General features: G+C 45.6%; 2 protein-coding genes across 3 annotated transcripts in view; both read left to right on the top strand.

The window, feature by feature from the left end:
* The window catches only part of LOC117639730 (lipase member K-like), a 24057-nt gene extending 11587 nt beyond the window's left edge, over nucleotides 1-12470 (top strand). The window contains exons 4-12 of the mRNA XM_034375606.1: nucleotides 673-956; nucleotides 1576-1762; nucleotides 3205-3319; nucleotides 3898-4039; nucleotides 4984-5091; nucleotides 6824-6973; nucleotides 8309-8393; nucleotides 11113-11258; nucleotides 12181-12470. Of these exons, the coding sequence (XP_034231497.1) occupies nucleotides 673-956; nucleotides 1576-1762; nucleotides 3205-3319; nucleotides 3898-4039; nucleotides 4984-5091; nucleotides 6824-6973; nucleotides 8309-8393; nucleotides 11113-11258; nucleotides 12181-12342 (1379 nt within the window). The 3' untranslated portion in view covers nucleotides 12343-12470. The remainder of the gene's footprint in view (nucleotides 1-672; nucleotides 957-1575; nucleotides 1763-3204; nucleotides 3320-3897; nucleotides 4040-4983; nucleotides 5092-6823; nucleotides 6974-8308; nucleotides 8394-11112; nucleotides 11259-12180) is intronic.
* A 7503-nt stretch (nucleotides 12471-19973) lies between these two features.
* LOC117639464 (gastric triacylglycerol lipase-like) lies at nucleotides 19974-27611 on the top strand. 2 transcript variants are annotated; one of them, XM_034375144.1, is made up of 10 exons: nucleotides 19974-20134; nucleotides 23326-23429; nucleotides 23511-23773; nucleotides 23894-24080; nucleotides 24805-24919; nucleotides 25366-25615; nucleotides 25761-25910; nucleotides 26298-26382; nucleotides 26461-26606; nucleotides 27349-27510. In XM_034375144.1, exons 2-10 carry the CDS (start codon nucleotides 23327-23329, stop codon nucleotides 27508-27510), a joined length of 1461 nt encoding a protein of 486 aa, XP_034231035.1. In that variant the 5' UTR covers nucleotides 19974-20134; nucleotide 23326. The 2 variants fall into 2 exon arrangements, with proteins under 2 accessions (XP_034231035.1, XP_034231036.1); XM_034375145.1 differs by having other exon boundaries at nucleotides 19975-20163; nucleotides 27349-27611.
* Nucleotides 27612-27817: the final 206 nt, after the last annotated feature.

The following is a 27817-nucleotide window of genomic DNA, read 5'->3' on the forward strand; positions in this document are numbered from 1 at the left end:
ATAATAGGAATTGACCTGTAAACCACAAAACACCCCATAAATAGGTCAAATCAAAGAGTTTCCGCTGTCTCGCGTGCTATAACAGATAGTGACCCGACCACTACGCGACTGCCTGTGGGTGGCCATTTCAATGCCTACACTGTCAGAAATTTTGTCGTAAATTAGCGACAGAAAAGTCACTAATTTTCATAGCGACGGAAGTCGTTCTTAAACTTAACTGAACGACTAAAAAGTCATTTCTCTACGACAATGTCGTAATCGCGATTACATACTTGAAAATCTGAAATCCCCGAAAAGTTGGTAAAAAGTTACAATTTTGCTCGCTTATTTAAGATTTGTGTCGTTCATTTACGATTCATAGCACAAATTTACCATTTGTCGTAAATGTACGAATGAAGTCATAACTGCACGACATATTCCATGAAAAAATTATTATTGTTCGTAAATTTACGATTAAGTCGCAAATATCCGACTTCATTCGTTTTAAAACGGAACGTCTCGCTATCAAAATTAGCTACAAATATGACGTATATTTACGACTCAAGTCGTAACGACTTGGGTCGTATCAAAGAATGTCGTTTAAAAAAAACATATTTGTTCTACAAAATGTCGTAAATTTACGATTATTTTTAACAGTGACACTAGTTTGTAAGTGAACCCTGTTGTTTGTAGGCGTGAACTCGGTCACAACTGTCGTGAACCCGCTTGGGGGCATCTTGGACCCGGTCGTGAGCGTCCTCAACCCAGTGGTGGAGGGGGTTGCCGGACTGGTGCCCATCCCCGGCGCCCTGCTCGGTGCCGTGGCGCCCTACACGGCGTTGCTCAACCCGCTGCTTCAGTCCGCGCTGCTGCAGAACAACATCACGCAGTTCTCCTCGGACATCGTGACAAACCTCTCGGCCATTGTGGCATTACTGGCCAACGCCGTGCTGCCTGTACCTCCATACCTTAGGCCGGTAAGCAGGTAAAATTGATATGTGCTGCTATAAACCTTTACAAAGGCCGGAGTTGTATACGAGAATATATAACTCTGCGGAAGCGATAGAATGACGACGCAGACGGCCATTCTCACAAATTTCACATACTTAGTTCATCTTGATTTCTCAACTTCTGGTCCTGCTCTTCTCCGAAGTACCCCATTAGAGGAGACAATCTTCGCGATGAGTGCAGCAACCAAGAAAAGATGCCCGAAAAATGAATTTGTCACACTTGAGACTTGAGACGTTTGACCCAAAATGCAAAACCGATCTTATAAATTACCAATTTATGTTAAATCAAGCGAAGAACATGAAACTGGTCCACGTTTGTTGGACGCAAAAGTTCCCATGGACAAATTCTAGGGACAATATTGCAACCAAAGTGGAAACTTTCTTAAGCGTTACCAAATGTACCCATTGTCTATGGCTTTCAAACAAAACAATATAAAGCTGTTCACAAATTTGTCCCTCGGTAGGACACATCACTTTGCCTCCCGACCTTAGGGACAAAAAAGGTCCATGGACATTGTCCATATATGAGCTATTCTCAGACAATTCCATCAACGTGGTTGTGAATGCTTTGGATGCCATGTTCTAGGACCAGGAAGCGCCGAAATTCGGCTTCGTCGGAGAGGCCTACAACGTGACGACTTCGGACGGCTACATCCTTGGAGTGTTCAGAGTTCGAAACGGAACGTGCGCCTCGTATCGTTCTGTTGTGATTGTCGGACCAGGGGTCCTTTCCAATGCGGCTTCCTTTATCTACATCAAGGAAAACAGCCTAGGTTACACTCTCGTTCCAGGAATGTGACGTCACGTTGAAACGAACCATCAATTGGGGGTTACTTGGGGACACCGGGGTTAACCTGGGACAGTCTACCCTGCCCTTGTTGGTGCTGCCATCCAGCGACGGGGGTTCCTAGCGTCAAACCCGCGGCAGGGTTTCGTTTCAGAGGCCTCAGGACACGCTCGGAAAAGTGGGAGAAGGAGAAGGTGCAAAGAACCAAAATTTATATTTGAGAAACGGAATACAAGATAATAGAGTTCTTGACAAAATATGCCAAATAAGGAGTGAAATGCAGATTTGGCCAAGTAGTAAATCTTGGTCGCTAGATCGTATATTGACAATGCCGGTCGCAAACGGGTGATAGTTTCAGTCTTCCCATCTTCGCTCCAGAATTCGGTTAATCAAAAATCGTTACAATGCGGGGTAACTTGGGACAGTCATTTTCTCATGCTTCCAGCACTGCTAGCCTCTTCGGAGTTCTCTGACCCGGTTTCTGACAACCCCTTCGGATGTTGGGCTGATGATGGAAAGACTGGAAAATACCAGTGGGAAAGAGTCCCATATCGATCACATAACATATCTTCAAAACCTGAATTCTTGGTCTTGATGTTGTCACTACAATTTATTTGTTCCACTGACTTCAATAGATGCATGGGAATGTGGGTAAATACCCACTGTCCCAAGTTACTTACCCACTGCAAATCCAAGTGTGAGACAGTTTGTCTCACGTTATCTAGTGCATGCCTGTCCCTCACTTGGATTTGCAGTGCGGTCAGTGGGAACTTGGGACACTCTTTCGGGCCCGTCTGTAAACAATATAATCGAGGCAAATGGATGAGACCTGCATGAAATCGTGAAGAAAGGATCAAACTTTAACATAGTTAGGTTTCAATGGTCTAGGTCGAGAATCTTGTCTCAAGAGTTAAAAACATTAGAGGGTCCCGAGCGGTCCCCAGGTCCCCCCGTTCACGAAATGTGGCAAAATGTCACGTTCGTTTGAGCATTGACTCACATTCGTTTGAATGTGAGTAACATTCGTTTGAATGTGAGTAACATTCGTTTGAATGTGAGTAACATTCGTTTGAATGTGAGTAACATTCGTTTGAATGTGAGTAACATTCGTTTGAATGTGAGTAAGCCAATCCGTGGCTACTCTGTAAACTCAAGAGTGTACTCACACTCTCGTGGGAGTGTGAGAACACTTCAGTTTGCCGAGTACTGGTCTGTCCGTCCACAATGTACGCAGTGAATTGCAAACATGCTTCGTATACAGCAAATACTGTGAACATCAACCTGCCGTTTGCCTACGGCAAATACTGCGAACATGCCTCGTAATTACAGATTGAAATGTTACTCTGAAAACAAGATAAGGCTTTCAGGCATTGGGTGTGGCGATAGGTTGTTGGCATTTGACTCACTCATTTTGGACTCTGTTTTCAGTGTACCGTCTTGCACGAGAATGCAACGACGTTTGGCTGTTCACTTTCCGAGGTAGTCTATTTGGACGTGGACACACACTTCTCAGTGACACAAGCTCCGCATTTTGGGACTTTTAGTAAGTGCAGGCCCCTACTATGAACGACTGGAGTAGCTCCCGTTAAGGAGGGAACGATGTTTGGAAAAGAAATAGAACAGAAAAAAAAGGGCTGATGACTCAGGTAATCGCAAGGGGAGCTGACTCTCCTGAACCGCGTACTAAGTATTATAAATTATAGGTACTATTTCGGGTATTTTATGTCGATATTTGTGTCATATTTCCTGGTTGCAAAAATAATTTGCAAAATGTGCAAGTGAGTTATTAAGGGCACCCAGTCAACTATGTTAGCGCTGCTATGTTGAGTCAGCCCCCCTTGGGTAACCACGGCTGCCCGAATGTTGTTTCGACTTTCACGTCAATGTGCGTGTGCCGATGTCCTGCAAAGGAGCCTGCAGAAGCCGTAGGCCAAGGTTGGTGTAAACGGCAGAAATGACACAGCGGCACAGCATCGCGAAGCCTGCTACGACATAAAAGTCGTGGATCAAGCTAGTCTGGCGTCCCTTTGTTCCTAACCGAAGAACGTGACCACTGCATTCTTTGGACTTCGGTGATATCCGCAGGATGTGGACTTCAGAAATATGTTTTACTCACTGCAGTCAATACCACTGGGGCGTCTATGACCTGCCGGCGCAGATAGAGTTCGTCTACCGAAAAACGAACAACACCAGAATGCGCTACTTCGGCGTGGACCGGGCCGGCACCGCCCTGCTCTTCATGAATCACGTCTACGGCCAGCGATAAGGGAGAGTGGGGTAATTCCGGACGCTTTTTTTCTTTTTGGTCTTTGAGCTTGAATATGCTTCTTGGGTCAAATGTTATGACAGGAGAGTAAAGTATGGACCTTTACCTTCAAAATGGTATACATGAAAGCCAAATCTCAGCAACGGTTAGGGAGATATAGGCGCCTAACAAAAGCCCTGCACGTGTCCGGAATTGCCCCAGGCTGGGGTAATTCCGGACGACCTATGGGGCAATGCCGGACGACCTTAAAATTTGACACTACTCGAGCTTACTTTCGCTTGTTTTGATGTGAGGCATGCTTTTAGAAGGCGTTCAAGGACATTTGCTGCGAACTGAAGTGTTTGATTGTTACTCAAAGCATATTATAAGGAATAATTTCTATCAAAACCACTAAATTGACAACACTGTCTTGAGTAAAGCTCTTAAACATAGCTGCAATGCTATTTTTCGTTCTTTCTTTATCCTTCTTAACGGTGGGGATGCATGTCCACAATTTTGAATCCACTACCTTAACATTATGCGGGAAATTGAAGAAAATAACCCTTATTGTCCGGATTTACCCCACAGGTAGTGAAAAACTTTGATGTTCAACTGTACGAAAGCGGCGAGCCATACGAGCACTCCCGAAACGCCAAAGTAAAGTCCAATGACCATATAATATGATAAAATTTTAATCATGGGACTGAACTTGACGGTAAGGTACGATAAGTACATGGAAATACGAGGGAAAGATGCAGCTTTTGCCTATTTTTGATGGTACTCAAATTTCGTGAAGCGACCACAGGCAAACGGCTTGACCTCCTACTTTGGCGATTTGGAATTCTCCTTTTAAACTGATTATCTTCTTCTGTTAGTCGGGCTTTTGAGTTATCTTCACTCAAACCCAGTGAAAATCGAAGTGTCCGGAATTACCCCGTGTCCGGAATTACCCCACTCTCCCTTACCAGAGGTTCCTGGCCGCCACATATCTGATCGGTCCCATCGGCTACCTCGGACGCCTGTCATCCTTGATCTTCGACGTACTCGCCGTTCTGCGGGACGGCCTCACGGTAACGAGTCGAGGCGACTTTTCGCAACTGCAGATGATATATCATCACTGTAAAATATTCCGTAGGCTACTTTTGTACGGAAAATGTACAGACGAAAATGGTACGGAAGTTCGGAAAAAGCACGCTTGCAAGCACACTCTTATCTGAAGCATGCATAGCAAGTTCATTCCAAGGAAGAGCATGCTTGCAAGCACTCTCTTGGGTGAAGTGTGCTGCGTCCGAGCAACGAGGCTTCATGTCAACCACAAAGCACGCATCACCCAAGAGAGTACTTGCAAGCATGCTCTTCCTTGGAGTGTGCTTGCCTTGCATGCTTCAGGTAAGAGTGTGCTTGCAAGCCGAGGGGGGGCTCACTGAGAAATATCATTGTACAAGGCCAAAAAAATCATATTTATAATCAAAACTAATCAAAAATCAAATGGTATAAAAGTCATCTCTTTTATTAAAAAGTATTCCTACACTACAAGATCAAATGTGTGCTTAGTACACAGCTATGGGAGCGTACTTGCAAGCACACATCCATAGCTGTATGCTTGAACAAGCACACATCTATAGGTGTGTGCTTGGCAAGCACACAGCTACAGGTGTATGCTTGGCAAGTACACATCTATAGGTGTATGCTTGGCCAAGCACACTCTAATCCCACCCATTTAAAGGCATACTCCTACACCTGTGTGCTTGGCCAAGCATACATCTATAGATCGAGGGGTCCTATTCAAAAGATCTTATCTGGGCGTTCCCCCCAAGACAATCTTAAACGCTGGCAAATTTCACTCATTTTGATCAATCAGAATAAATACAACGGTAAGCAAAACATATTTCTAAATGCACTTTTGGTTTCTTTGATCTTCCATCTTTAGATTTACTTGAACAAACTCACAAATTACATTGATATGTAGCTGTACCAAATGATCAAACTATGTGAAATTCACCTGCGTTTAAGATAAGATTGTCTTGGGGGGAACGCCCAGATAAGATCTTTTGAATAGGACCCCTCGAGATGTTCTTGTCCAAGCATACATCTATAGATGTGTGCTTGTCCAAGCATACACCTATAGATGTGTACTTGCCAAGCATACACCTATAGATGTGTACTTGCAAGTACGCTCCCACAGCTGTGTACTAAGCACACATTTGATCTTGTAGTGTATCTCCTCGGTTTACAGCTCGTTGATATGCCATTTCTTTATTATGAGCAATTATTTGGTTTCATAGTAAGTCAAAAACTCACGTCCCTTCGTCTGTCACACTTACGACTGCAAAAGCCCCTTAAAGTTAGGCAATTGTACTAAAAAGAGATGAAAAAAATCAATTTGATACAGTCAAATAATAAAAAAAATCAAAAATCAAAAAATCATTGTACGTCTTGGACCTCAGTGATCACCCCCTCGTTGCATGCATTCTCTTGGGTGAAGCGTGCTTTGTGGTGGACTCCTTGGTGCAGCATGCCGTGCACTCTCTTGAGTTTCTAGAGTTGCCCTTGGACAAAAAGTTCCCGAGAGTGACGGCACGATAGATCCCCACCCTCCCTTACGACCAAAACTTTTCTTTCAAGTTTTAGACTTATTATAGCTTTAAGTTGCTGAAGACGAAAAGGACATTTTGACCCAAGACCCAGGTTCTAATCCCATAAAAGTAAAACAAAAACGACAAATTTTCTAATAATTATTACGAGCCAAAATTGCCGATTTATATCGCCTTTTTTGCTTCTTTGTCTTCCATTTTCAATCAGGCCGCCGGAGCACTGGTGCTACACAACGAAGTTGCCTTCATGAACCCGACGATACACTCGGTGCTGTACAACTTGTGTGGCCGAATCAGCCCGATCACGTGTTACTACATATTCCAGATCCAGGCAGGAAACAGCAGAGAGATCAACTACGTGAGTTGACGAAAACAAGAGCCTGTGAGCTCATTCCATGAGTGCGTGCTAGGGTTGGCCGTCAAACGCTATTTTTCGACACTGCAAACGTAATAGTTGGCAAAAGTTACTTCATGGCATGACAAACCCTCATAAAAAATGACTTCATGGTGCCCTCAAGTGAGAAGAGACCGGAACATACCAGTACGTTGTAAATTACGCCAGGACTGAAAATATTGTTTTCAATGTAAGTTGTTGAATGAAAGTTAATTAGTCTTTGCGCCGGATTAACGGTGTACAACAACCTTTGCGCGCTATTAGGGTCAGGGCGGGGAAGAACTGGACAGGGGAAGAACTGGTCACCCCATATTTAACTTCAAATACCGGAGGCACAGGAATAGTAACTATCAAAAGTTGTTCCATGGCATCAGCGGTTCATTACATGACAGTTGTCAGGCCAGTACATACGGCATTTCAAGTAAAATGTGGGGTGTCCAGTTCTTCCCCTGTCTAGTTTTTACCCGCCCTGACCCTACGGTTGCAATTTCGAAAAATCACGTTCGACGGCCCGTCCACCCTGGTGCGTGCTCAGTTGCATGCTCTATAAGAGCACCCCTCGATGAGTGCACACCCCATAGTGTGTTCCCTCGAAGCATATGGTCCTAAGGTTGTGGACTGATGGAGTACACGCTCCAGCTTTCTGTCCAGTTTTTCAACTTTATTGTGACAAGGTAGGTTTACGCCAGACCGCGTCTTGTCGTAACAGGCTTCGCGATGTCTCGCTGCCTGTTCCTCCAATCCACGCCTGGCGTACCTACCTTGGCCTGCGGCGCTAGCCTGCCTGCGGCAGGCAATGGCTCGTCCGTTGTCGGTTATTTTTTAACTTGTTGAATGCTGGGGGGCTCCGCCCCCCAAACCCCCTACATTGTAAATAGAGTTGTTTTATCTACAGATAACACGATCTTGACCCTTGTCACTTTTTAACTTGTCGAGTCGAGGCTGGGGGGCTCCGCCCCCCAGACCCCCCTTTCTCCAAGACAGAAGTGGTCTATCTGCAGAAATCTCTTTTTTTCCCGCCGTTTTTTATGTGTTTTTCGGCTATAAAAACTGAACCAGTTGAGCTAGGATAGTAAAATTTTCGCGTGTGCCGAGCCAAGGACATACCTAAAAAGTGTGCAAAATCTCAGCCAGATCGGCCGAGCCGTTCAGGAGGAGTAGTGCTGACAGACAGACAGACACACACACAGACAGACAGACAAAACTTTTCAACCCCACCTGAGTAACGGGCTTCGCTATCGCTCAGCCAAAAAACGTTCTCCCTTTGGCGCTACAGTTAAAATGAATTTATTATTACAGCCATTCTTTCCCTATGCTTTCGCGAACTTACTGGACAGCATATCGGTGACCAGCCTGAACTATTATCTTCAACAAACTGGCAAGAGTAAGTGTTCCAGTTTACCTGTGTGCACTGTACAGGGTGAGTTTTCTCAATGTGTCAATAATTTGTGGGGAGCTAGGGCACCCCGAGGGGATCATTTTTCGCCAATGAACTAGTGGGCGCAAACGTCTCGGTACGGAGATAATTGGCGTTTTGTAATTGGCTTTCCCGCCGCCGAGCTAGGCAGACCATAGCGCCTGCCCGCGTCGCGGGCTGCCTACCTTACCGGCGCGCCGCAGCCAGAGCGCACCGAAGCCGAAGCGCTCGGCCGAGCGCCGCCGTGCCGGGAGAGCGCGCTGGCTGGTGCCAGGCGCGCTTCCACGCCTCGCCGCTAGAGCGCGCCGTGTTGACTGATGCTGACGCTGTCTTCGCTGACAGCAGAAAACACCCCTGAGGCGCTGACCGAACCAGGCAGTGCAGCACGAGTTGGTTCAGCACAAAACGTAATGACAACATGGGGGTTTGCGAACGAGGAGCTTGTAGACATGCACCTGGCGTGCGGCACGGCGGGCGGCGCGGATGCGCGCCCTGACACCAGCGCGCTCTCCCGGCGCGGCGGCGCTCGGCCGAGCGCTTCGGCTTCGGTGCGCTCTGGCTGCGGCGCGCCGGTAAGGTAGGCAGCCCGCGACGCGGGCAGGCGCTATGGTCTGCCTAGCTCGGCGGCGGGAAAGCCAATTACAAAACGCCAATTATCTCCGTACCGAGACGTTTGCGCCCACTAGTTCATTGGCGAAAAATGATCCCCTCGGGGTGCCCTAGCTCCCCACAAATTATTGACACATTGAGAAAACTCACCCTGTATATCCTTGGGTGCTGCACACTAAATGTTTACGTAGTTTTATTGTCCATAGCTATGGCCGTTTTTGTGCCGTAATAGAAGTAAATAACGGCCAATAGTGTATTTCTAACTTGTGCTTAAGTATTTACAAAACTGTTTCTAATTTATGTACAAATTTGTACATAACTTCAGTACGCACAAAACCGGTCATAGTTATGGACAAAGTCCATAGGAAAGCATTTAGTGTGCAGTACTCCTACACTGTTAAAAATAATCGTAAATTTACGACATTTTGTAAAAAATTAGGTCGTTTTTTAAAAGACAAAATTTTTTTACGACTCAAATCGTAAAAATAAAGACTTGAGTCGTAAATTTACGACATATTTGTCGCTAATTTTGATAGCGAGACGTTTCGTTTTGAAACGAATTAAGTCGTAAATTTACAACTTAATCGTAGGTTTACGAACGATCGTAATTCATCTATGGAATAAGTTGTGCAGTTATGACTTTGGTCGTACATTTACGAACCTTTTCGTTAATTTGTGTAATGAATCGTAAATGAACGACACAAATCGTAAATAAACGAGCAAAATTGCAACTTTTCATCAACTTTTCGGGAATTTTAGATTTCAAAATATGTAATCGCGATTACGACATTGTCGTAGAAAATGATTTTTTAGTCGTTCAGTTACGACGAAGTAGTTTCAGAACGATTTCTGTCGCTATCAAAATTAGCGACGTTTTTGTCGCTAATTTACGACAAAATTTCTAACAGTGTTAGGGGAAGTTGCCAAAATTGTGGGTCCTTTTGGCTCCTAAAAAAGTGAAAAAAAAATCTCGTTCTAAAATTTTTTTTTGTATTTTTTCCCGTATTCTAGGGGGCATTCTAAACGCATTTCCGAAGGAGGGCCCGTATTTTCTCGCACTTTGATTTTTCCCCTATACTTTAACATGGGGAGATGGCACGGAAGTTACCATGCACTGAGAAAACCTTACAAACTATTTAGGGCCTTACAAAGAAAAGTAGTTTGTATAACAAAGTATTTTGAGCATACGTAAGCTTACAAAGAAAATACTTCGTAATTTACGAACTATTTCTTCGTATAACAAAGTATTTTAGTTTGTTATATGTATGCTCAAAATACTTCGTAAGGTTTTAAGAGTGTGGCACGGAAGTTACATCATAAACAAACGGCGAAAACGGATCAACCCGTTCACCAAATCGAACAGGTGTCTCGCCTAAAGTTTAAGAGACGTGAAAGCGCAAAATGGCCAGGTGGACCGAAATCGATAGGCCAAGTAACACGCTTGCTATTGATGACACGGAATGTTACACAAAAACCTGACACATGCCGGTTTTTAAACCCTTTTGATGGTCCAGCCAGCCGGAATGGAGCCCTGCAGCGAAAATCCGCCTACCGCGCCGGAAAGAGGAAACCGCGCTGCTCATTCTGGTCGCTGAGCCGAACTTTTCTCGCTACAGGTTCGGCGCTGAGGCGCGAAACTAAAGCTGACGATGTTTGAAAACCAGTACACGGTGGACATTTTTTCATCCAATAAAGCAGGGGGTGAGAGTCACTGGAATAAATTGCTATCCAAGGGTGTCATACAGGGTTGCCAACGGAACAAAAGGTTGTTCGCGGATTTGCTCTCCGACAAATAGTTCAGGAGATTTTCGCCTTGAAACACGGACTTTTTGGACAATGGACAGCACGGAAGTTACATTTTGCCCAGTTTTAGCCTGTTTTGACAGGGAAATGCTTGAACTGCATGCTCGGTTAGTGTGTGGGATAGTAGGGGAGATGAAGTCGAGTCATAGGAATCAAACCGCAGGTCGATACGTCGAAAAATAAGGAAACTGTGGCCCAAAGACACAAAAGGACCCACAATTTTGGCAACCTCCCATATCACACTCACGGCTCATTTTGTCGTTGCTCGTCGCAGTAAAGTACATGGCGTATTTCGACTACGGCCCGGCTGAGAATTTGAGGCGGTACAACCGAACTACCCCGGAAAGCGTCAACATAGCCGCAACTACAGTGCCATGCAACTTCTACACTCCAGGCAGAGGCACTGTGCCCGTCCCAGAGGTGAGAAAGAGCGAGACTGAAACGCTCGGCGAAACGTGTAAATCAATGCCGCCACCCCTCGCCTGTTCGGAACCCTGCCGCAAGCGCGGATCCAGAGGGGGGGGGGAGCACAATTGCAAATATATTATTGTTACTTGACAAGGAAGTTGTTTTGAAACGAAAGCGTTGTTTCTGGATGGGTTTCCCGTTCAGACACAAAACAATACTGTTGTTATTTAACAGCATTACTGTAGGTCATTGTGTTGTAATATTACAGTGGATTTTTAACAGTGTTACACCGAATGTCAATTTGTCTCGTGGTGATGGAAAGAATGCTCGCGGAACCCATATTGTCAACTTTCAAGTCGTGGCGAAGAGAAGCCGTCTCGGGTCGAAAAAATCGGCACGAGGTCAGCATAGAACGCCAGAGTTCAACTTGGATGTCTTGTGTCCTGCCCCTCGGCTACCGCACCACTGCTGGGCAAAGCGCTCAACGCAGCTTCATTATGGACTCGCAAGGGCTAATGCGGCCACCACAGGTGTGGCGTAGCAAAGTATCCTTCCCTTAGCCACGACTTTAAGTTTCATAACTGTGGTCTAGGTAAAATACCTTTTCAGTGCCACACCTATGACCGTCGTGGCTAAGGGTAGTAGCGTTTTGTTAGCCAAGTGGTAAATTTCACATTTCAACTTAGTATTTTACAAGCCATTGGCTCTATGAATTCAGTATCGTGTCTTTTAAAGTGACCTTTCCAAAGCCCGTGGCACTTTAAACACACTTTCGTGTCGGGCTACGAGAATTTAAAGGCATTTTTTACAGTGTGAATCAGCTATGAATTAGCTAATTCACATTGAAACGAGCGTGGAAGTGAGGCGCTTGCTTCAACGTAATGTCACGCTCCTGGAATGAGAGTATGAACTAGATTGCTACTTTTTCTTGCAGGACGTCCTCGACACCTGGCTTGCCCTGGCCCCGTCTGCCCGGGCGTCCTACCAGGTTCTCGAGAAGTACAACAATGTGAGTCCTTTCGTGCCGGTCGACTCGGAGGGCCTCTACGGTCCAATGGTCCGCCAGCTGAACGCCGACCTGGCGCGGGGCGCGTAACTTGGAAGACCCTACGACGACTTCCGTTTTGGCCGAGAGATGACTGCTGGTCACCTGTGCATCTGCAGCACGCTCCCGGCACAGAGCGGCAGTCTCTATTGGAATAAAATATTTACTCAAGCAGTGAATCACATCGGCGACTTAAACTCATCCCGTCACACCCAGCCCAACTAAGATGGTCAGAAATTAGTAACATTGCTTGCAACTCTCCAACTCACTACAATTTGAAGTGGTTACGCACTCGCTCACACTTAAGTGTTAGTGAGTGCATACAAAGTAGCCGACTTGCAATTGCAAATAGACATCCGTGCTTCACACAGAATACCGTCTTAATTTTAATAAACTTATGAAAGGATATGAAAACTCATAAAACCTTGTAAAGTTTAAGAAAATTTCTTGTATTTACCAAAACATCACTGACACGTAAATGACATTATTGGTACATTTCATAAACTTTTTTAAAACTGGTAAACATGTTAATGAAATCTGAGATTGTTTACCAAATGCAAGTATTTGTTTCTTATAATTCAAAATTATTATGACTTTTCATAGTTGATTCTGAACCTGCCAGTTAAAATAGTGGTAATTGGGCGGGCGCTCTACTTCCAGTGTACGTAACAAATTTAGAAGATCTTGGCCACGAGAAGTCGTGACTGGAGGCTCCTTGATACGCGCTTTCGTTGCCTGGCGGAGTCATCGCCGAGAGGCTTTAGGGTCATCCACATCGTAGAGCCCGCCTCGCAGACCTCACTTTTCTTACACTCTAAATGTTTTACAGTGAAGATTCTCCATATGGTGAAAATGTTCCATATTATGGTGGTGCAGCTGACTTCGTAACATGCCATTGAGAATTCACTGTACCTTATAGATTTTGACGAATTTCGTTGGTATTATGGAGAAAATCGCCACCATATTGTGCAGCCTTGCACCGTAAGACATTTGCTGTGTACCCAACATACCCCTCGTGCACGCACACAGACAGAAAAAGATTTTTAACCCAACTATGGAGTAAAGGGCTGAACTCTCGCTCAGCCAAAGCGAGAGGCCTAATGAACCCTAATGGACTTAAGGCCTGTTCAGTAGAATAGCAACCATGCGTGCGTGCGGACGTACACGAGTGATATTCACAGTGCTACTGGACACGCCCCGGTCAGGGGGCGGCAACGGCCTAGGAAGCGCGTGAAGCCATGCGCGAGTGAGGTGCAGGGGTTACTTATTTTGCTTCGATTGTAAGATCTAGACCGTTGATTGCAAAACGCTTTGCAAAAGAGCACAAAATTTGGGGTGCATTAGGCCTAGTAGACTGCCAGATACTTCCAATTCAACCGAAGACAAGGGCGGAATCATAAACATCAACATGGTGCATTCGAGTTTTTTTCCTCAATTTTATGATTTTTGTGTTTTTACTGCACCTTAATATTTATGTAAGGGGGGAGTTTCGAAAAGAGCAATTAGCCTAAGGCACCCTGAATTTCAAGCCCTTTCCATCGGTGCAAAGCGTTGAGAAAAACACAGTCTAGTTTTCATAATCTCGAACAAGTGCGCAACCTCTGCACTGACGGCGCGAGCATCGCTTCACGCTCTCCTCAGGCCGTAGCCACCTCCTGCCCCGGTGAAAAGCGCCAATCTGGCGCACTAGCACGCGTCGATTGTATTGACACACCTGCCCAGCGCGTGTGATGGGTTGCCTACCTCATCGGAGCAAGGCCCTGTCGAGGCGACGAACAAGAGTGCATCACTCGCTGTGCGCCGTTCTCGACGGCGCGAGCGTTGCCGCAGCTGGCTGAAATTTAGGGGGCTTGCAGAGAAGGATTGTGTCAAGCAAGATGTCACGCTTGAAGTTTGGACGCTACCCCAAATCAGTACGGCGTTCATTAGGGTTGAACTTAGGGAATGTTTTCTCTGGTTACTCCGGTTTCTCTGGTCCAGTAGCACTGTGACTATCACTCGTGTACGTCCGCACGCATGGTTGCTATAGTCTACTGAACAGGCCCTTAGTTCATAAGGGTTGAACTTAGGGGAAGTTTTCTCAGGTTTCGACAGTTTTTTCGTCCTGGAGGGCAAACGATGCACCGGATCGACTCGAGAATTTCAGGGACGGCTCAGCCGTCTCTCTTGCCAAGGCCACCCTTGAACGGCGTTCCTACGCCTACCGGGCGAGCGGGGGGCGCTAGGGGGTGGCCACCCCTACAACACTGGATGAAATCTTCCGAAACTTGATTTTTTGATTGGAATGGCTTCGTAAGCACCCAGTGTGCCCCCTATGAATTTCAACGCCGAAATTCAACCCCTTTGCGACTGAAACGGCACATGGTTAAAAAAGAGGCAGGTCCTGCAGGGGGGTTGGTACAGCCGGGGGTGGGCGGATTCGAAAAAGAAAACTTGCAGCGTGTACAGGGGAGGTTACTGGATCGTATGCAGTTGGATTTAGACATGTTTGAAAATCAACCCTCGGAGGGTGTGGGGGTGACTGTGGAAAGGGGTGCACTGCGAGAAAAAAGTACGGAAAAAGTAGGGAACATGTCTGGTCAATAATTGGCCTTGACCGTCCGTACCTGTCCTACTACGGAACTTCTGTACTTTTTTCCGTACCCCATTACATGAGTTCTTATGGGACATGTACGGACGTTCCGTACTTCGGTACCATTTTCGTCAGTACATTTGCCGTACAAAAGTACGGAATTTTTCACAGTGTGGGTTTGTTCGATTGCAACTCCGCTTGCACGGTTGTCAAGGGGAGACTCATTTGAGTCGAAGCACAACAAATTTCACGTTTCCGGTCGCCATGTTTATCTCGGATTTTACACACTTAAGCACTGAAGGGGTTGCACAGGCCCACTGAAAATTGAATGGCGAGACTGATGGCCAAAATTTGGTGAGACAAAAAAGTCTCGCCATTCTGCGGCGAGAAACAAAAGTCTCACCAGTTTTTTGGCGAGAAACAAAAGTCTCACCAATTTTTGGCGAGAAACAAATGTCTCGCCAAAATATGGCATTGATTGACTGGGTCTACAGGGCACACAGGCTCAAGTTACCCCCGTTCACTCTACAAAAAATGTCCTGTCAACGCCGTTAATTTATTACCAATGTTTGCTGTTATGCAACTCACGGCGTTTGCTGTGAACTAGTTCACGGCGTTTACTGTGATCTCGGTTACAGTGTTCACTGTGATCTGGCCACACGGTAAAAACGGTTCCTGGTTTTCCCAGGAACCCCCTGGAAATCGCCTATGTCTTCGCCATAGGGCTCCTGGGAAAACCAGGTACCGTTTTTGCCGTGCACAGTAAAGGCCGTGAATTGGAGCCTGATTTGCAGTACTTCGGTGCTCAGCGACCTCAAACTCACAGTGTTTACTGGGGACCAGATCACAGTGAACACTGTAACGGAGATCACAGTGAACGCCGTGAACTAGTTCACAGCAAACGCTGTGAATTGACCTACAGTGAAAAACTGGTAATAAATTAACGGCATTTACAGGACATTTTTGGTAGAGTGTTGACGGTACCATTATTTCCCGAAAATGCGGGGAAGTGGCGAAATATGTGGGCGGCTCACGCACTTTGATCAAAATGGAGCTAAAGAATCAAGGAAGCCATAGTAAAATCGCCGGCTCAAACGGAAGAGCGTACTGTGGGGTTTTCAGCTAAAACCTGAAAAAAAATGTCCCTAATAACCCTGCCCTTCGGTAAGACTTTCGGTGTGGCGAGCTAAGGACATACCTAATGATACGAGACATTAACACGTTCGCTGCGATACGAGAACATGCAACCTCGTATCAGGCGGGCCAAACCTGCGGTACGAGAACCAGAGGTCTACAATGGACAGTCCACCCAGTTCCAGCGCTCCCTATGGTGCGAGAGAGATGGCATGACTCGATTCCGTCGCTGAGCTTCACAAGTCGACTTGGCAGAGCGGCTTCGAATCCCGGCAGAAGCAATCATTTTTTTCGGTGTAAATGACTGTTTGTAACCGCGCAAAAAGCAAGCGCTTGTTCCGTACAGACGGCCGAACATCAAGCGGCTGCCACAGCAAAAAAATCCCTTAAAAAAATTATGGCGGTGGTCAACAGTTCTTGTGGATCCAATGGCTATGAAGCCAACAGTTCGGTTTGGTTTCAAGTGGCTTTGGCCGCGGAAGCTATCAGTTCGAGCCAGAACTGTCCATTGCAGACCTCTGACGAGAACATGCCGCCTCGTATTTTGCCAAAATTTTGATCTGGCCAGAACGAGGAAACGGGCACAGTAGGGAAGTGAGGCCGAGTGAGGCCGAAAAACTTTTGACCTATACTCTCAGACTCGTATTGCCTTTTTATCGCGTGCCATAAAGGTTTCTGTGCAAACTTAATATGTACTATTTTCTCTTTAGCTATGCACTATTTTGTTCATTGTATAATGTATTTAGTCCATTAAGCCGGACTTTTTGTCATTTGCAGTGTACTTTTCAATTCCTCCATGATCTATTGACAATTTTATCTTAATAACGATCAAAATTGTGCATAGTTAAGGAGAAAATAGAACATACGTTTGCTCCAAACGCTATAAGCAAGGGAGAAAAAAAGTCCACATAGGTCTGAGAGTGCCACATAGGTCTGAGAGCGAGGGGTCCACCACTCGGACACTGCAGAAAATAACCACAACAAAAGTACACAAATTTCTGGCAAATTTTTTATCAGGAATTTAGTGTACTTTTCAAGTACAACAATTGTTGTACAAAGTACAACGGAACCGGCATGACGAGTGCTGGGAAGTCCAGGGCTGGTTGTGGTTTGTACAATTCTCGTTGTACTTTCTACAATCCCTGTTGTACTTTTATTGTACAGTTTTTGTTGTACTTTTGTTGTACTATCCACACTTTTTCTTGCAGTGGAGAATCATGTGTACATCGTGTCCGGGAATCATCCGGAAATCGTCCGGGAATCATGGGAATCTCAGTAATCTTTCGGGAATCATGGAAATCGCGGGAATCACTTCTGAATCACGGGAATCTCGTGGGAATCGCAGGAATCATCCGAAAATCGTAGGAATCCCATAGAAATCTCTTCGGAATCATGAGGAATCTTCTGTAAATCATGGAAATCTTCAGCAAATCATGGGAATCTTGGGAATCATAGGAATGGGAATCAAGGAAGGGTCGTGAAAATCGTGTGCAAAACCGCCCATTGCGCCTCTGACAGGTATCCTTCAGGCTGAAGTCAGATTTTTTGGTCTGTTTTAGCTTCGAACAAAATATATACCATCACGGAAAAATAAGAATTTGCTGTCACAGCTAAAAGTTAGCTGTCACAAAGCTGATATCGCCCTAGCTGACGGCATCAGCTGTCAGGACTAAATATTAGCTGCGCTATTAAAATTTTTAGTTCCGAAAGTCAATTCTGTATTTTGTTGAGACAACTTGTAAGTTAATTCACACAACTAATAATTTTAGCTTGTTCGGCTGAAGCTTTGTTGTTCCTAGCAATATGTCAGTTGTGAGGACTGACCTAGTCGGCAGACGGCAAAAAAATATCGCTCGAAAAAAAATCTGTTAGATCGAGACTTGAACATCGGACCACAAGATCCACAGACGGGCGCGTTGTCCACTGCCCAGACGCTGAAGGCCAAATCAGGGGCACGTTCTTTATGAAAACAAAGGCGCCAGACCAGCCCAGTCCATTGACAAGACAAAGCATCGCTAAATGAGTGCGGGGAAACGCGATAATGTGTGGTCCGTCGCGGCGCAGTGGTTAGCGCTTTGATCCGTGGTTGTTCTGGTCCTGTGTTCAAGTCCCGATCTGACAGATTTTTTTCGAGCGATATTTTGTTGCCGTCTGCCGACATATTGCTAAGAACAACAAAGCGTCAGCCGAACAAGCTAAAATAAGTAGTTTTGTGAACTAACTTACAAGTTGTCTCAACAAAATACAGAATTGACTCTCGGAACTAAAAATTTTGGTAGCGCAGCTAATATTTAGCCCGCTGATGCCGTCAGCTAGGGCGATATATGCTAAGAAACAAGGTAGGTTTACGCCAGACCGCGTCTTGTCGTAACAGGCTTCGCGATGTCTCGCTGCCTGTTCCTCCAATCCGCGCCTGGCGTACCTACCTTGGCCTGCGGCGCTAGCCTGCCTTCGGCAGGCTGGCTTGTACATCGTCGGTTACTTCTACCTTGTTGCATGCTAAGGGCTTCAGACCCCCCTTCATTCTAGATAGAGTTGCGTAATCTACAGATAACACGATCTTGACCCTTGTAACTGTTTTACTTGTCGAGGCTACCCCCCTCCTTCAAGACAGAGGTGACCAGCCTGCAGAGAACTCGATTTTTCGCCATTTTTAGGTGTTTTTCGGCTATAAAAACTGAACCAGTTGAGCTAGGATGGTGAAATTTCGCGTGTGCCGAGCCAAGGACATACTGAAAAGTGTGCAAAATCTCATTGATATCGGCCGAGCCGTTCAGGAGGAGTAGTGCGGACACACAGACACACAGACAGACAGAAAAAACTTTTCAACCCCACTGGAGTAACAGGCTTCGCTATCGCTCAGCCAATTAGTTGTGAGAGCTAACTTTTAGCTGTGACAGCAAATTCGTTTTTTTTGTGCATGCTCGGGAATCGCGAAGGAATCCCGGGAATCACTAGAAAGTCCCGAGAATCACCCGGGAATCATGAGAATCATTCGGAAATTATGAGAATCACTCCAAAATCATGAGAATCACTTAGGAATCGCAGGATTCGTAGAAATCATGTAGGAATCATGGGAGTCTAGGGAATCTCCTGGGAATCCCGGGAATCCCAGGAATCTCGGGAATCCGGAATCATGTGTACGCCAAAATTCGGAGTGGTGGACCCCTCGTCTGAGAGTGTACAAGGTGTCATGAAAATTTCGGCTGTTATTTCGACGTAATACGACCTAGATTAACGAAGCACGCCGTAAATTTACGAAGCCCTTCTCAAATTTACAACAGACTTTCTAAATTTACGAGGTTTCTTCGTAAATTTAACAGGAACCTTCGTAAACATCGTTATCCAAGTTGCGATACTTTCAACACAAAAACGTGCGATGATATCCAAAATGCGATTCTCAAGAATCACTGCTCCTGCGATGCAATGACTTCTGTATCGCACAAAATTCTGCAATGATCATCGCAACTTTCTGCCCTGAAAATCGGAATTATTGCAAAAACACTGCGATAATGACAACACAAAATCTGCAACCATCACAGTTTTTTGCAATGATCATTGCAAAATTATGCGATACTGTAGCTCATCACACTTTTTGCAATGATCATCACAGAAAAGTGCGGTGAAATTTGCGCAGAAAGTGCGGTCTGTGTCGCAAGTGGAATAACAGTGAAGTAACGACAAACGTACGTTGATTTACAAAAAGTCCTATAGGAAAGAAACATTTGGACATTTCCAGTGCCCCTCCCCCCGACGGAAATCCTGGATCCGCGCCCGACTCGATTCGATGCCGAACTATTCGCACATCCCTAGTTAGCGTTCACATTACCGTTCAGCAAGCCAAACAACTGAACCCCGTCCCTTCGCGGAATCGACGTCAGGAGTGACGCCAATTCCGCCGTCGTGACTAAATACAGCGCCCAACGTGAGTCGAAACTATAACATGCCTCACAAACGTGTTTCGGCTAGGAGGTAGGCTCATGGGAGAAGCAAAAGCGTATCGTGGCCGTGCCCTTGTCCACCACTCGTTGGGTCACGTTGCACAACTCGACCGCATAACAGCTGCTCAGTGGAATTGTTTTCGTCGCATACTTAAGTCCCTAGAATAGCCGTTGTGCCACAGTGGTGGACATCCAGGTACATCCTGTGTACGCAGCACTTTTTAGGCAAGTTTGACACACCACACTACAAACCTAACTGTCTACTAAGTACACACTTACAAATGCGTGCTTGCAAGCACGCACTTACAAACGCATGCTTGGCCAAGTACACACTTACAAATGCATGCTTGCAAGTACACACTTACAAACGCATGCTTGACGCCGTTTAACTCCATGCGTCAAGCATGCGTTTGTAAGTGTGTTCTTGCAAGCATGCATTTGTAAGTGTGTACTTAGTAGACAGTTAGGTTTGCAGTGCACTCTCAAACTTTAAAGTCAAGAAGGTCTCTGCATCACTCTACAAAAAATGTCCTGTCAACGCCGTTAATTTATTACCAATGTTTGCTGTTATGCAATTCACGGCGTTTGCTGTGAACTAGTTCACAGCGTTCACTGTGATCTCGGTCACAGTGTTCACTGTGATCTGGCCACAGTAAACGCCGTGAACTGGAGCCTGATTTGCAGTCTTCGGTGCTCAGCGGCGTCAAACTCACAGTGTTTACTGGGGACCAGATCACAGTGAACACCGCGAACCAGATCACAGTGAATCCCGTGAGCAGATCACAGTAAACGCTGTGAATTGTCCTACAGTGAAAACTGGTAATAATAACGGCATTGACAGGACATTTTTGGTAGAGTGGAGCTCGGATCACTCACGACTGCTCTTCTCACATGATGAAAGATGCCCGTTTCGACCATACACTCTCAGTCTCGTATTGACTTTTTATCTCTTGCCAACGCAACATGTACTATTTTCTCTGTAGCTATGCACTATTTTGTTCATTGTATAATGTATTGAGCCCATTTAACCTGACTTTTTGTCATTTGCAATGTACTTTTCAATGTCTACATGATCTATTGACAATTTTATCTTTAAAATTGAGCATAGAAGATAGTAAAGTTTATGTTTGCTCAAAAAACGTTGTAAGCAAGAGAGAGAAAAGAGTCCATATAGGCCTAAGAGTGTATCGATCTCGTGTACTTATGCTTAGGAAGTCCTCAGTTTCCCGAGGTGCACTCTCAATTCCGGAACGCGGTGTTTGAGACGTTCCACTTTCCATCCTCGTTTTCATAGTTAACATTATAAAAACCTTTGAATGACTTTTTTTGCAATCGAGTTTCCACCCGCTGATTTGCAATAAGGTTTCGAGTCGGTCATGACAATTTTGAAGGGTGACTCATGTCAGGGGGTTATTCTGAGTGAACCTTTCTGACTTCATCACTTTTCACTGTGGCAAAAAGGTACGGAAAATTCTGTTAATTTTTTTGCCAGGATTCTCCGTAGCCCTCTTGTCAATATTCTCCGTAGGCTGTTACAGAATTCTCCGTAGGGCCGTACAGTATTCTCTGTGAGTCCGCACAGTCTTCTCCGTAGGACCTGGTAGACTGTATAGTCCTACGGAGATCACTGTAAGGTCCTACGGAGAATACTGTGCGGTCCTACGGAAAATACTGTAAGAGCCTACGGAGAATATTGATAAGGGGGCTACGGAGAATTCCCACAAGCTGCTTACAGAATTTTCCGTAGGTTTTTGCCACAGTGTTTTACCTTCATATGTGAGTTACTTAACTACGCCGGGGATGGCGGTGGCTGAAAATGGGAAGTCAGCCCATAGACCAAGGAACAAGAATATTGCCATAAATTTGACGAACGAATCGAGATGCAGTCCAGCCACTGCAAAAAGAACTTTCACCAAAATGATATTCTGAACGAAAACCCTCGCCAACACTGCAAATGCAAAGGCGATACTAAAGTACATTTTTTGGCGATGCAATTGAGTATTGCCAATAAACGGCCCTTCGGAAAAGTAATGCCTTCAGAACGGCGATACACAGTAGTATCGTCAAAATTTGGCTATACTTTTGGGTAATGCCAAAACTACGGCATTAAACCAAAGTCTTGTGCCCTTGATTTGTTCGATGTTTATTGCCAAATCGTGGCAATACTCCAAAGTATCGCCAAATTTTGGCGATCCTTTCGTGTATCGCCGTTTTGGAGGCAATACTTTTCCGTAATGCCGTTTATTGGCAATACTATCAATTGTATCGCCAAAAAAGGTACTAAAATTATTGCCTTTGGATTTACAGTGAAGTTTTGGTCAGACCTGAAAGTCCCGCCAAAATTTGGTCAGACAAAAAAGTCTCGCCACAAAACGGTCAGACACAAAAGTCTCAACACAAAATGGCGAGACTTTTGTGTCTGACCGCCACCTAAAGGTCGTAGTGCGCCGGACGGTTGCGGCCCTAAGGGCTTTGAGCGATGTCTCATTCGCTTAGGTGTAAAGAAGCTGATTTACATCCAAACGAAAGAGACACAATGTTTAAAGGAACGGACATCTTGTCACACTCGTTTCAATGGATGTCACGTTCCTGGAATGAGTGTGCTCACGAAAAAGAATTAAGTTTTGAATGAACGTGCTGATATAAGAATGTCCTCGTTAAAAATTCGTTGGATTACGAGCTTTTCTCCATGAAGATAAAGCACGAGGAAATAAGCAACCAATTCTCCTGGTTGTATAGGGGCTTGTATCAGTTTACCATATGTGTCGGTAGAAACTTGCTTGTGTTACCCAAGCATTCATAATATCCAGGATTTTACTATAATTTCAGACTGATCACCAGTTAAATCGATGTTACCTAAGTTTAAGGTCATAATACGAAAGAAAAGTTAGGAAGAGGTTCAATTTTAGGGTTTCTGTTCAGATCTTATCTCGCAGTTTCCGTATGAAACATTTGGTCGTTCCCGTATTAAGAATCTTACCTGTAACGCACGCCAATTTCCCCAAGTTCGATCATCTGGGACGCATAAGTAACTAAACGGATTGCAGTTCTACAAAGCACCACTGGTTTCTTTCATCTTTCCTCTTCAAGTTAACGTCGATAACATCATGAAACCGTTTTATTTTAAGATGCGAAATTCACTCGCGTTCAAGATAAGATTCTGTATGCGAAAACCGCAAGATATAATCTTTTGCACTGAAACGGTAAGATAAGATCTTTTGAATGGGACCTCTCAAATTTAACTGTTTCTCAAGTGGTATAGGTTGCGTGTCTTCATTAGTTCGCATGTTGTCAAATAGAGTTTTTTTTTTCTTGGGGGCGGGGGACGCTACGAAGAAAGCTTGTCAATGCCTCATACGAAAACGAGTGGTTGCTTCACATGTTCAGGATGCTGCCCTGCAAGCTTTGGGCGTTGGTGCCCCTTGCCCTGCTGGTCGTGATCGGCGGGCCACCCTCTGCTAACAGCCAAGTTCAACCGGGATCGGGATCAGGCACGTAATTTTCAAGCTGTGGCACATCCGCGGGTATAGACCCTCCGGGCGAATTCCTTACACTGTTTCTGTTCCTGCCAGTCGTGAACGCGATTGGGGGCATTTTGGACCCGGTTGTGAGTGTCCTAAACCCAGTGGTGGAGGTGGTTGCTGGATTGGCTCCCATCCCCGGCGCCCTGCTCGGTGCCGTGGCGCCCTACACGGCGTTGCTCAACCCGCTGCTTCAGTCCGCGCTGCTGCAGAACAACATCACGCAGTTCTCTTCGGACATCGTGACAAACCTCTCGGCCTTGGTGGCCCTTGTGGCCAACGCTGCGCTGCCTGTGCCTCCATACCTCCGGCCGGTAAGCTGGACTGACGGTGAATCAACCAATCCCCCCACAAACTCGTGTCTCAGTTCCCAAGTTTTAGTCTGTACCCAAACATTTTATAGACACGCTCGTGCTTTGAATGCCTTGTTCCAGGACCAGGAAGCGCCGAAATTCGGCTTCGTCGGAGAGGCTTACAACGTGACGACTTCGGACGGCTACATCCTTGGAGTGTTCCGAGTTCGAAACGGAACGTGCGCCTCGTATCGTTCTGTTGTTGTTATTCCGCCAGGGATCCTTTCCAATGCGGCTTCCTTTATCTACATCAAGGAAAACAGCCTGGGTTAGTCGTGTGGCTACTCTGTAAATTGAGCCGCACAATGTGTTCAGTAAAGACGGCAAACATGTTATGCATAGAAAAGGACAATACCATAGGAGTAGAGTCAAGTCGTGCAGGCCTATTTATTTCCAACCACCTTGTTTGAACCAATTAAGCTAAGAATCGAAAAAAAAACACAATTTTTAACATATGTACCTTTTTTTTGGTCTGGAACGCGACCCCCACATATTTTGTACAAAAACAAAACGCTGGGTACTTATTTTACTGATTTTAGTGCATCTTGACAGGCAAATGCTCTACAAATCAAAGAGTGTACATAGTATGCTCTAACTGGAGCATGCCTGCAAGCACGCTCTAGCTAGCGCATGCCTGCCAAGCATGCACTAACTAGAGCATACATGCCATGTACACGCTTCCTGATGCAGAAAACTCCCTATCCCTTATGCAGTAAATGAATGCTTCAGTTAGCGTGTACATGGCATGTATGCACTAGTTAGTGCATGCCTGGCAGGCATGCGCTAGTTAGAGCGTGCTTGCAGGCATGCTCCAGTTAGAGCGTACCATGTACACTCTTTGATTTGTAGAGTGCACTTTCTTTGCGACCAAAATCTGTGAATCAAATCCGTTACCTCTTCGATTGATACGTATTGGGCTTGCGGGCACTTTGGGTGTTGCAGTTTGTTGGTATTTCTCACATGCAACTCTGCGTTCGGCATTCTGCTTTCAGTGTACCGTCTTGCGCGAGAATGCAACGACGTTTGGCTGTTCACTTTCCGAGGTTACATTTTTGGACGTGGACACACAAGTCTCAGCGACACAAGCTCTGAATTCTGGGACTTCTAGTAAGTGCTTATTAATAGAGTGATTATCACTATGTGAGAAAGGATGGTTTTGATCAATGCCTAATTTGGGGCGAGGTGTGCTTTATCACCCAAATTTGGGTGAGGAAGGGTGTATCAGCTACATGAACGGCAACATAGTATTATCACCCAAATTTGGGTCATAAAAAATTCCTCACCTCAAATTATAGTCCTGATCATGACTCGTTCATTTTCAGTGATACCATGACGTGTGTGTCTGTATGTGTGGCACGTGCCTGACGTTATTGCGTCTTGAAAGAAGTGCCAAATCATTTTGTCCTAAAGAAACATATGGTGAAGGTTCCTTTTTCTGAAATAAACCCAGATCCTACGGTTCTAAGACTTTTATAGCAGTAGTTTTTGTTTCTCTCTGACTTTCCTCACGTGAGTTATCAGTTCTAAAAGTTTAAATCTTCTATCCTCTGCAGCGCGTACCACTGGGGCGTCTACGACCTGCCGGCCCAGATAGAGTTCGTCTACAGGAAGACGAACAGCACCACAATGCGCTACTTCGGCGTGGACCAGTCCGGCACCGCCCTGCTCTTCATGAACCACGTGCACGGCCAGCGATACCAGAGGTTCCTGGCAGGCACCTACCTGCTCGCTCCCATCGGCTACCTCGGACGTCTTAAGTCCGCGGTTTTCGACGCAATGTCCGTTCTTCGCGACGGCCTCACGGTAAATAGTGCCAAGTCGTTTCCCGGGATCCACTTGTGTCAGGCGGAAACCTGGTGAAGCTTGAAAGTAGGATTCATAAAATCCCCCAAAATTGAAACTTTAGAAACCGACTCACCGAGTCCTTTGTGTTAAAATTTTTCATCAGGCTGCCGGAGCACTGACTCTGCACAACGAACTCGCCTTCATGAACCCAGCGATACACTCGGTGCTGTACAACTTGTGTGGTCGCATCTCCCCCATCACGTGCTACTACGTTTTCCAGATCCTCGGAGGGAACACCAGGGAGATCAACTACGTGAGTTGACGAAAACAAGGGGCGTGAGTGCGTAGAGTAGACTTTAGAAAAGTGCACGTTTGGTTAAGTATAGTACCCTTTCAAGTACGTGCCTATACTCTCATCTCAGGAGCTTGACATCACATTAAAACGAGCGTGAGAACATGTCACACTCCTTTGAGCATTATGCCACGCTCGGTTTCAACGTAATGTCACGCGCTCCTGAAAAGAGAAGTGTAGTTTGCATGCACTTCCAGGTGCGTGCTTAAATTAGTTCACACCTCAAAGTCCGCACCTACAAAGGACTCGTTCCCACGCGACGCGTGCACTGAGTACGCTCTCAAGCTTTCTGTGTTAATTTGCCAGCATCTTGAATTTTTGCTTGAATTATTCAAATTTTATTTTCAGCCGTACTTTCCTTATGCTTTTGCGAACTTACTGGACAGCACGTCGATAACTAGTTTCAACTATTTCCTTCAACAAGTTGGCAGAAGTAAGTACAGCAGTTTCCTCGTGCGTGCTTACAGCCTTACACAACACTCGCGGCTCATTGTGTGATTGTTCGGTTCAGTTAAGTACATGAAGTATTACGACTACGGCCCGGCTGAGAACTTGAGGCGATACAACCGAACCACCCCTGAAGACGTGAACATAGCTGCAACCACTGTGCCATGCAACTTCTACGCCCTCGGCAGCGACAGTGTCACCGTGCCACAGGTGAGACTGAAACGTGAAACAGGGTCACCTATGTGGCCATCCTACAATGGTTTCCCCGGCCTTTTCACAAATGATTGGATCGTGGTCGATGCAAAATCTATACCCGATGCTGTAGATAACAACTGCCCGAAAAATTGAGATTTACAGGCTGGAAGGTCACCAGACCACCGTCCGTGCACCATTGTCTAGAAACTCACACGAGGAGAAAAGTTGACTCTCGGACCAAAGAAATGAACTCAGGTCGGCAACCTAAAACGGAATAAATTTTCACATTTCCCGAATATTTTTGGAATGCGACGTCCAGTCGCAGTGTAGTTGGATCAGTTCTTTCCCCACAATCGGCTTGATAAGGCTCTTAAACAAATTTCGACTCCTTGAAGATTCTATTTTATTTTCAATCGAGTTATCAAAATCTCAATAGCGTTGTTACTATGAGGATAAAGGTTTGGAAAAAGGTGTAAGGAGACCTCATACTTGAAGAAGGCATTTCAAGAAAGAGGATAGTTCTTCCTGATGCCTGAAAAGGACCTGATCAAACGCTGTTTCCGGAGATAAAGTGAAAATTTGATAATGAATTTCGATTTTGGGTGCCAGCTTTGCCGGAACATCAAACAACTAGTTCTTACAGTTTACTTTCCACATTGATGGAACTATTGTAGTTCTTCTCTTTCACGAAACCAACCTTGAACCTTCACCGTATCAATATGTTTTATTTACTTTAACCCGGTGTGTCGTTTTTCAGGACGTCCTCGACACCTGGAACGCCCTGGCCCCGTCTGCCCGCGCGTCCTACCAGGTTCTCGAGAAGTACAACGGCGTCAGTCCTTTCGTGCCGGTCGACTCGGAGGGCCTCTACGGTCCAATGATCCGCAAGTTGAACGCCGACCTGGCGCGGGGCGCGTGACGAGGACGCTTCCACGACCCCTTCAGTTGTGATCGGGACGTGCTTCTATTTCGCTGTACCCTCATCATTGAAGTAAAAGAGATCTAGGCAAGCGTAGCGAACGATGCGTATTCACAACCCGATTTCCCTTCAGCCAGTCTTTAATGAAATTCAAAGAGTGACACATGTCGCTAATTTTCGGAGGTACAAAAAGTATCACCAAAAGAAAGGTAGCACACAAATGAATCGCCAAAAGAAAGGCTGCACTCTAAATGTCCTACAATGAATTTGACCTATGTTATTCGTATGTTATAGTAAATTCGGCGCA

Source organism: Thrips palmi, unplaced genomic scaffold (assembly GCF_012932325.1).
Source record: "Thrips palmi isolate BJ-2018 unplaced genomic scaffold, TpBJ-2018v1 HiC_scaffold_11, whole genome shotgun sequence".
Lineage (NCBI taxonomy): Eukaryota > Metazoa > Arthropoda > Insecta > Thysanoptera > Thripidae > Thrips > Thrips palmi.

What these genes read in the sequence shown, in the direction of transcription:
- LOC117639464 (XM_034375144.1), top strand. Translation starts at nt 23,327, where the DNA reads ATGCTGCCCTGCAAGCTTTGGGCGTTGGTGCCCCTTGCCCTGCTGGTC. An exon ending in TCAACCGGGATCGGGATCAG is followed by an intron (nt 23,430 to 23,510) that starts GCACGTAATTTT and finishes TGTTCCTGCCAG; the next exon opens with TCGTGAACGCGATTGGGGGC. An exon ending in TGCCTCCATACCTCCGGCCG is followed by an intron (nt 23,774 to 23,893) that starts GTAAGCTGGACT and finishes GCCTTGTTCCAG; the next exon opens with GACCAGGAAGCGCCGAAATT.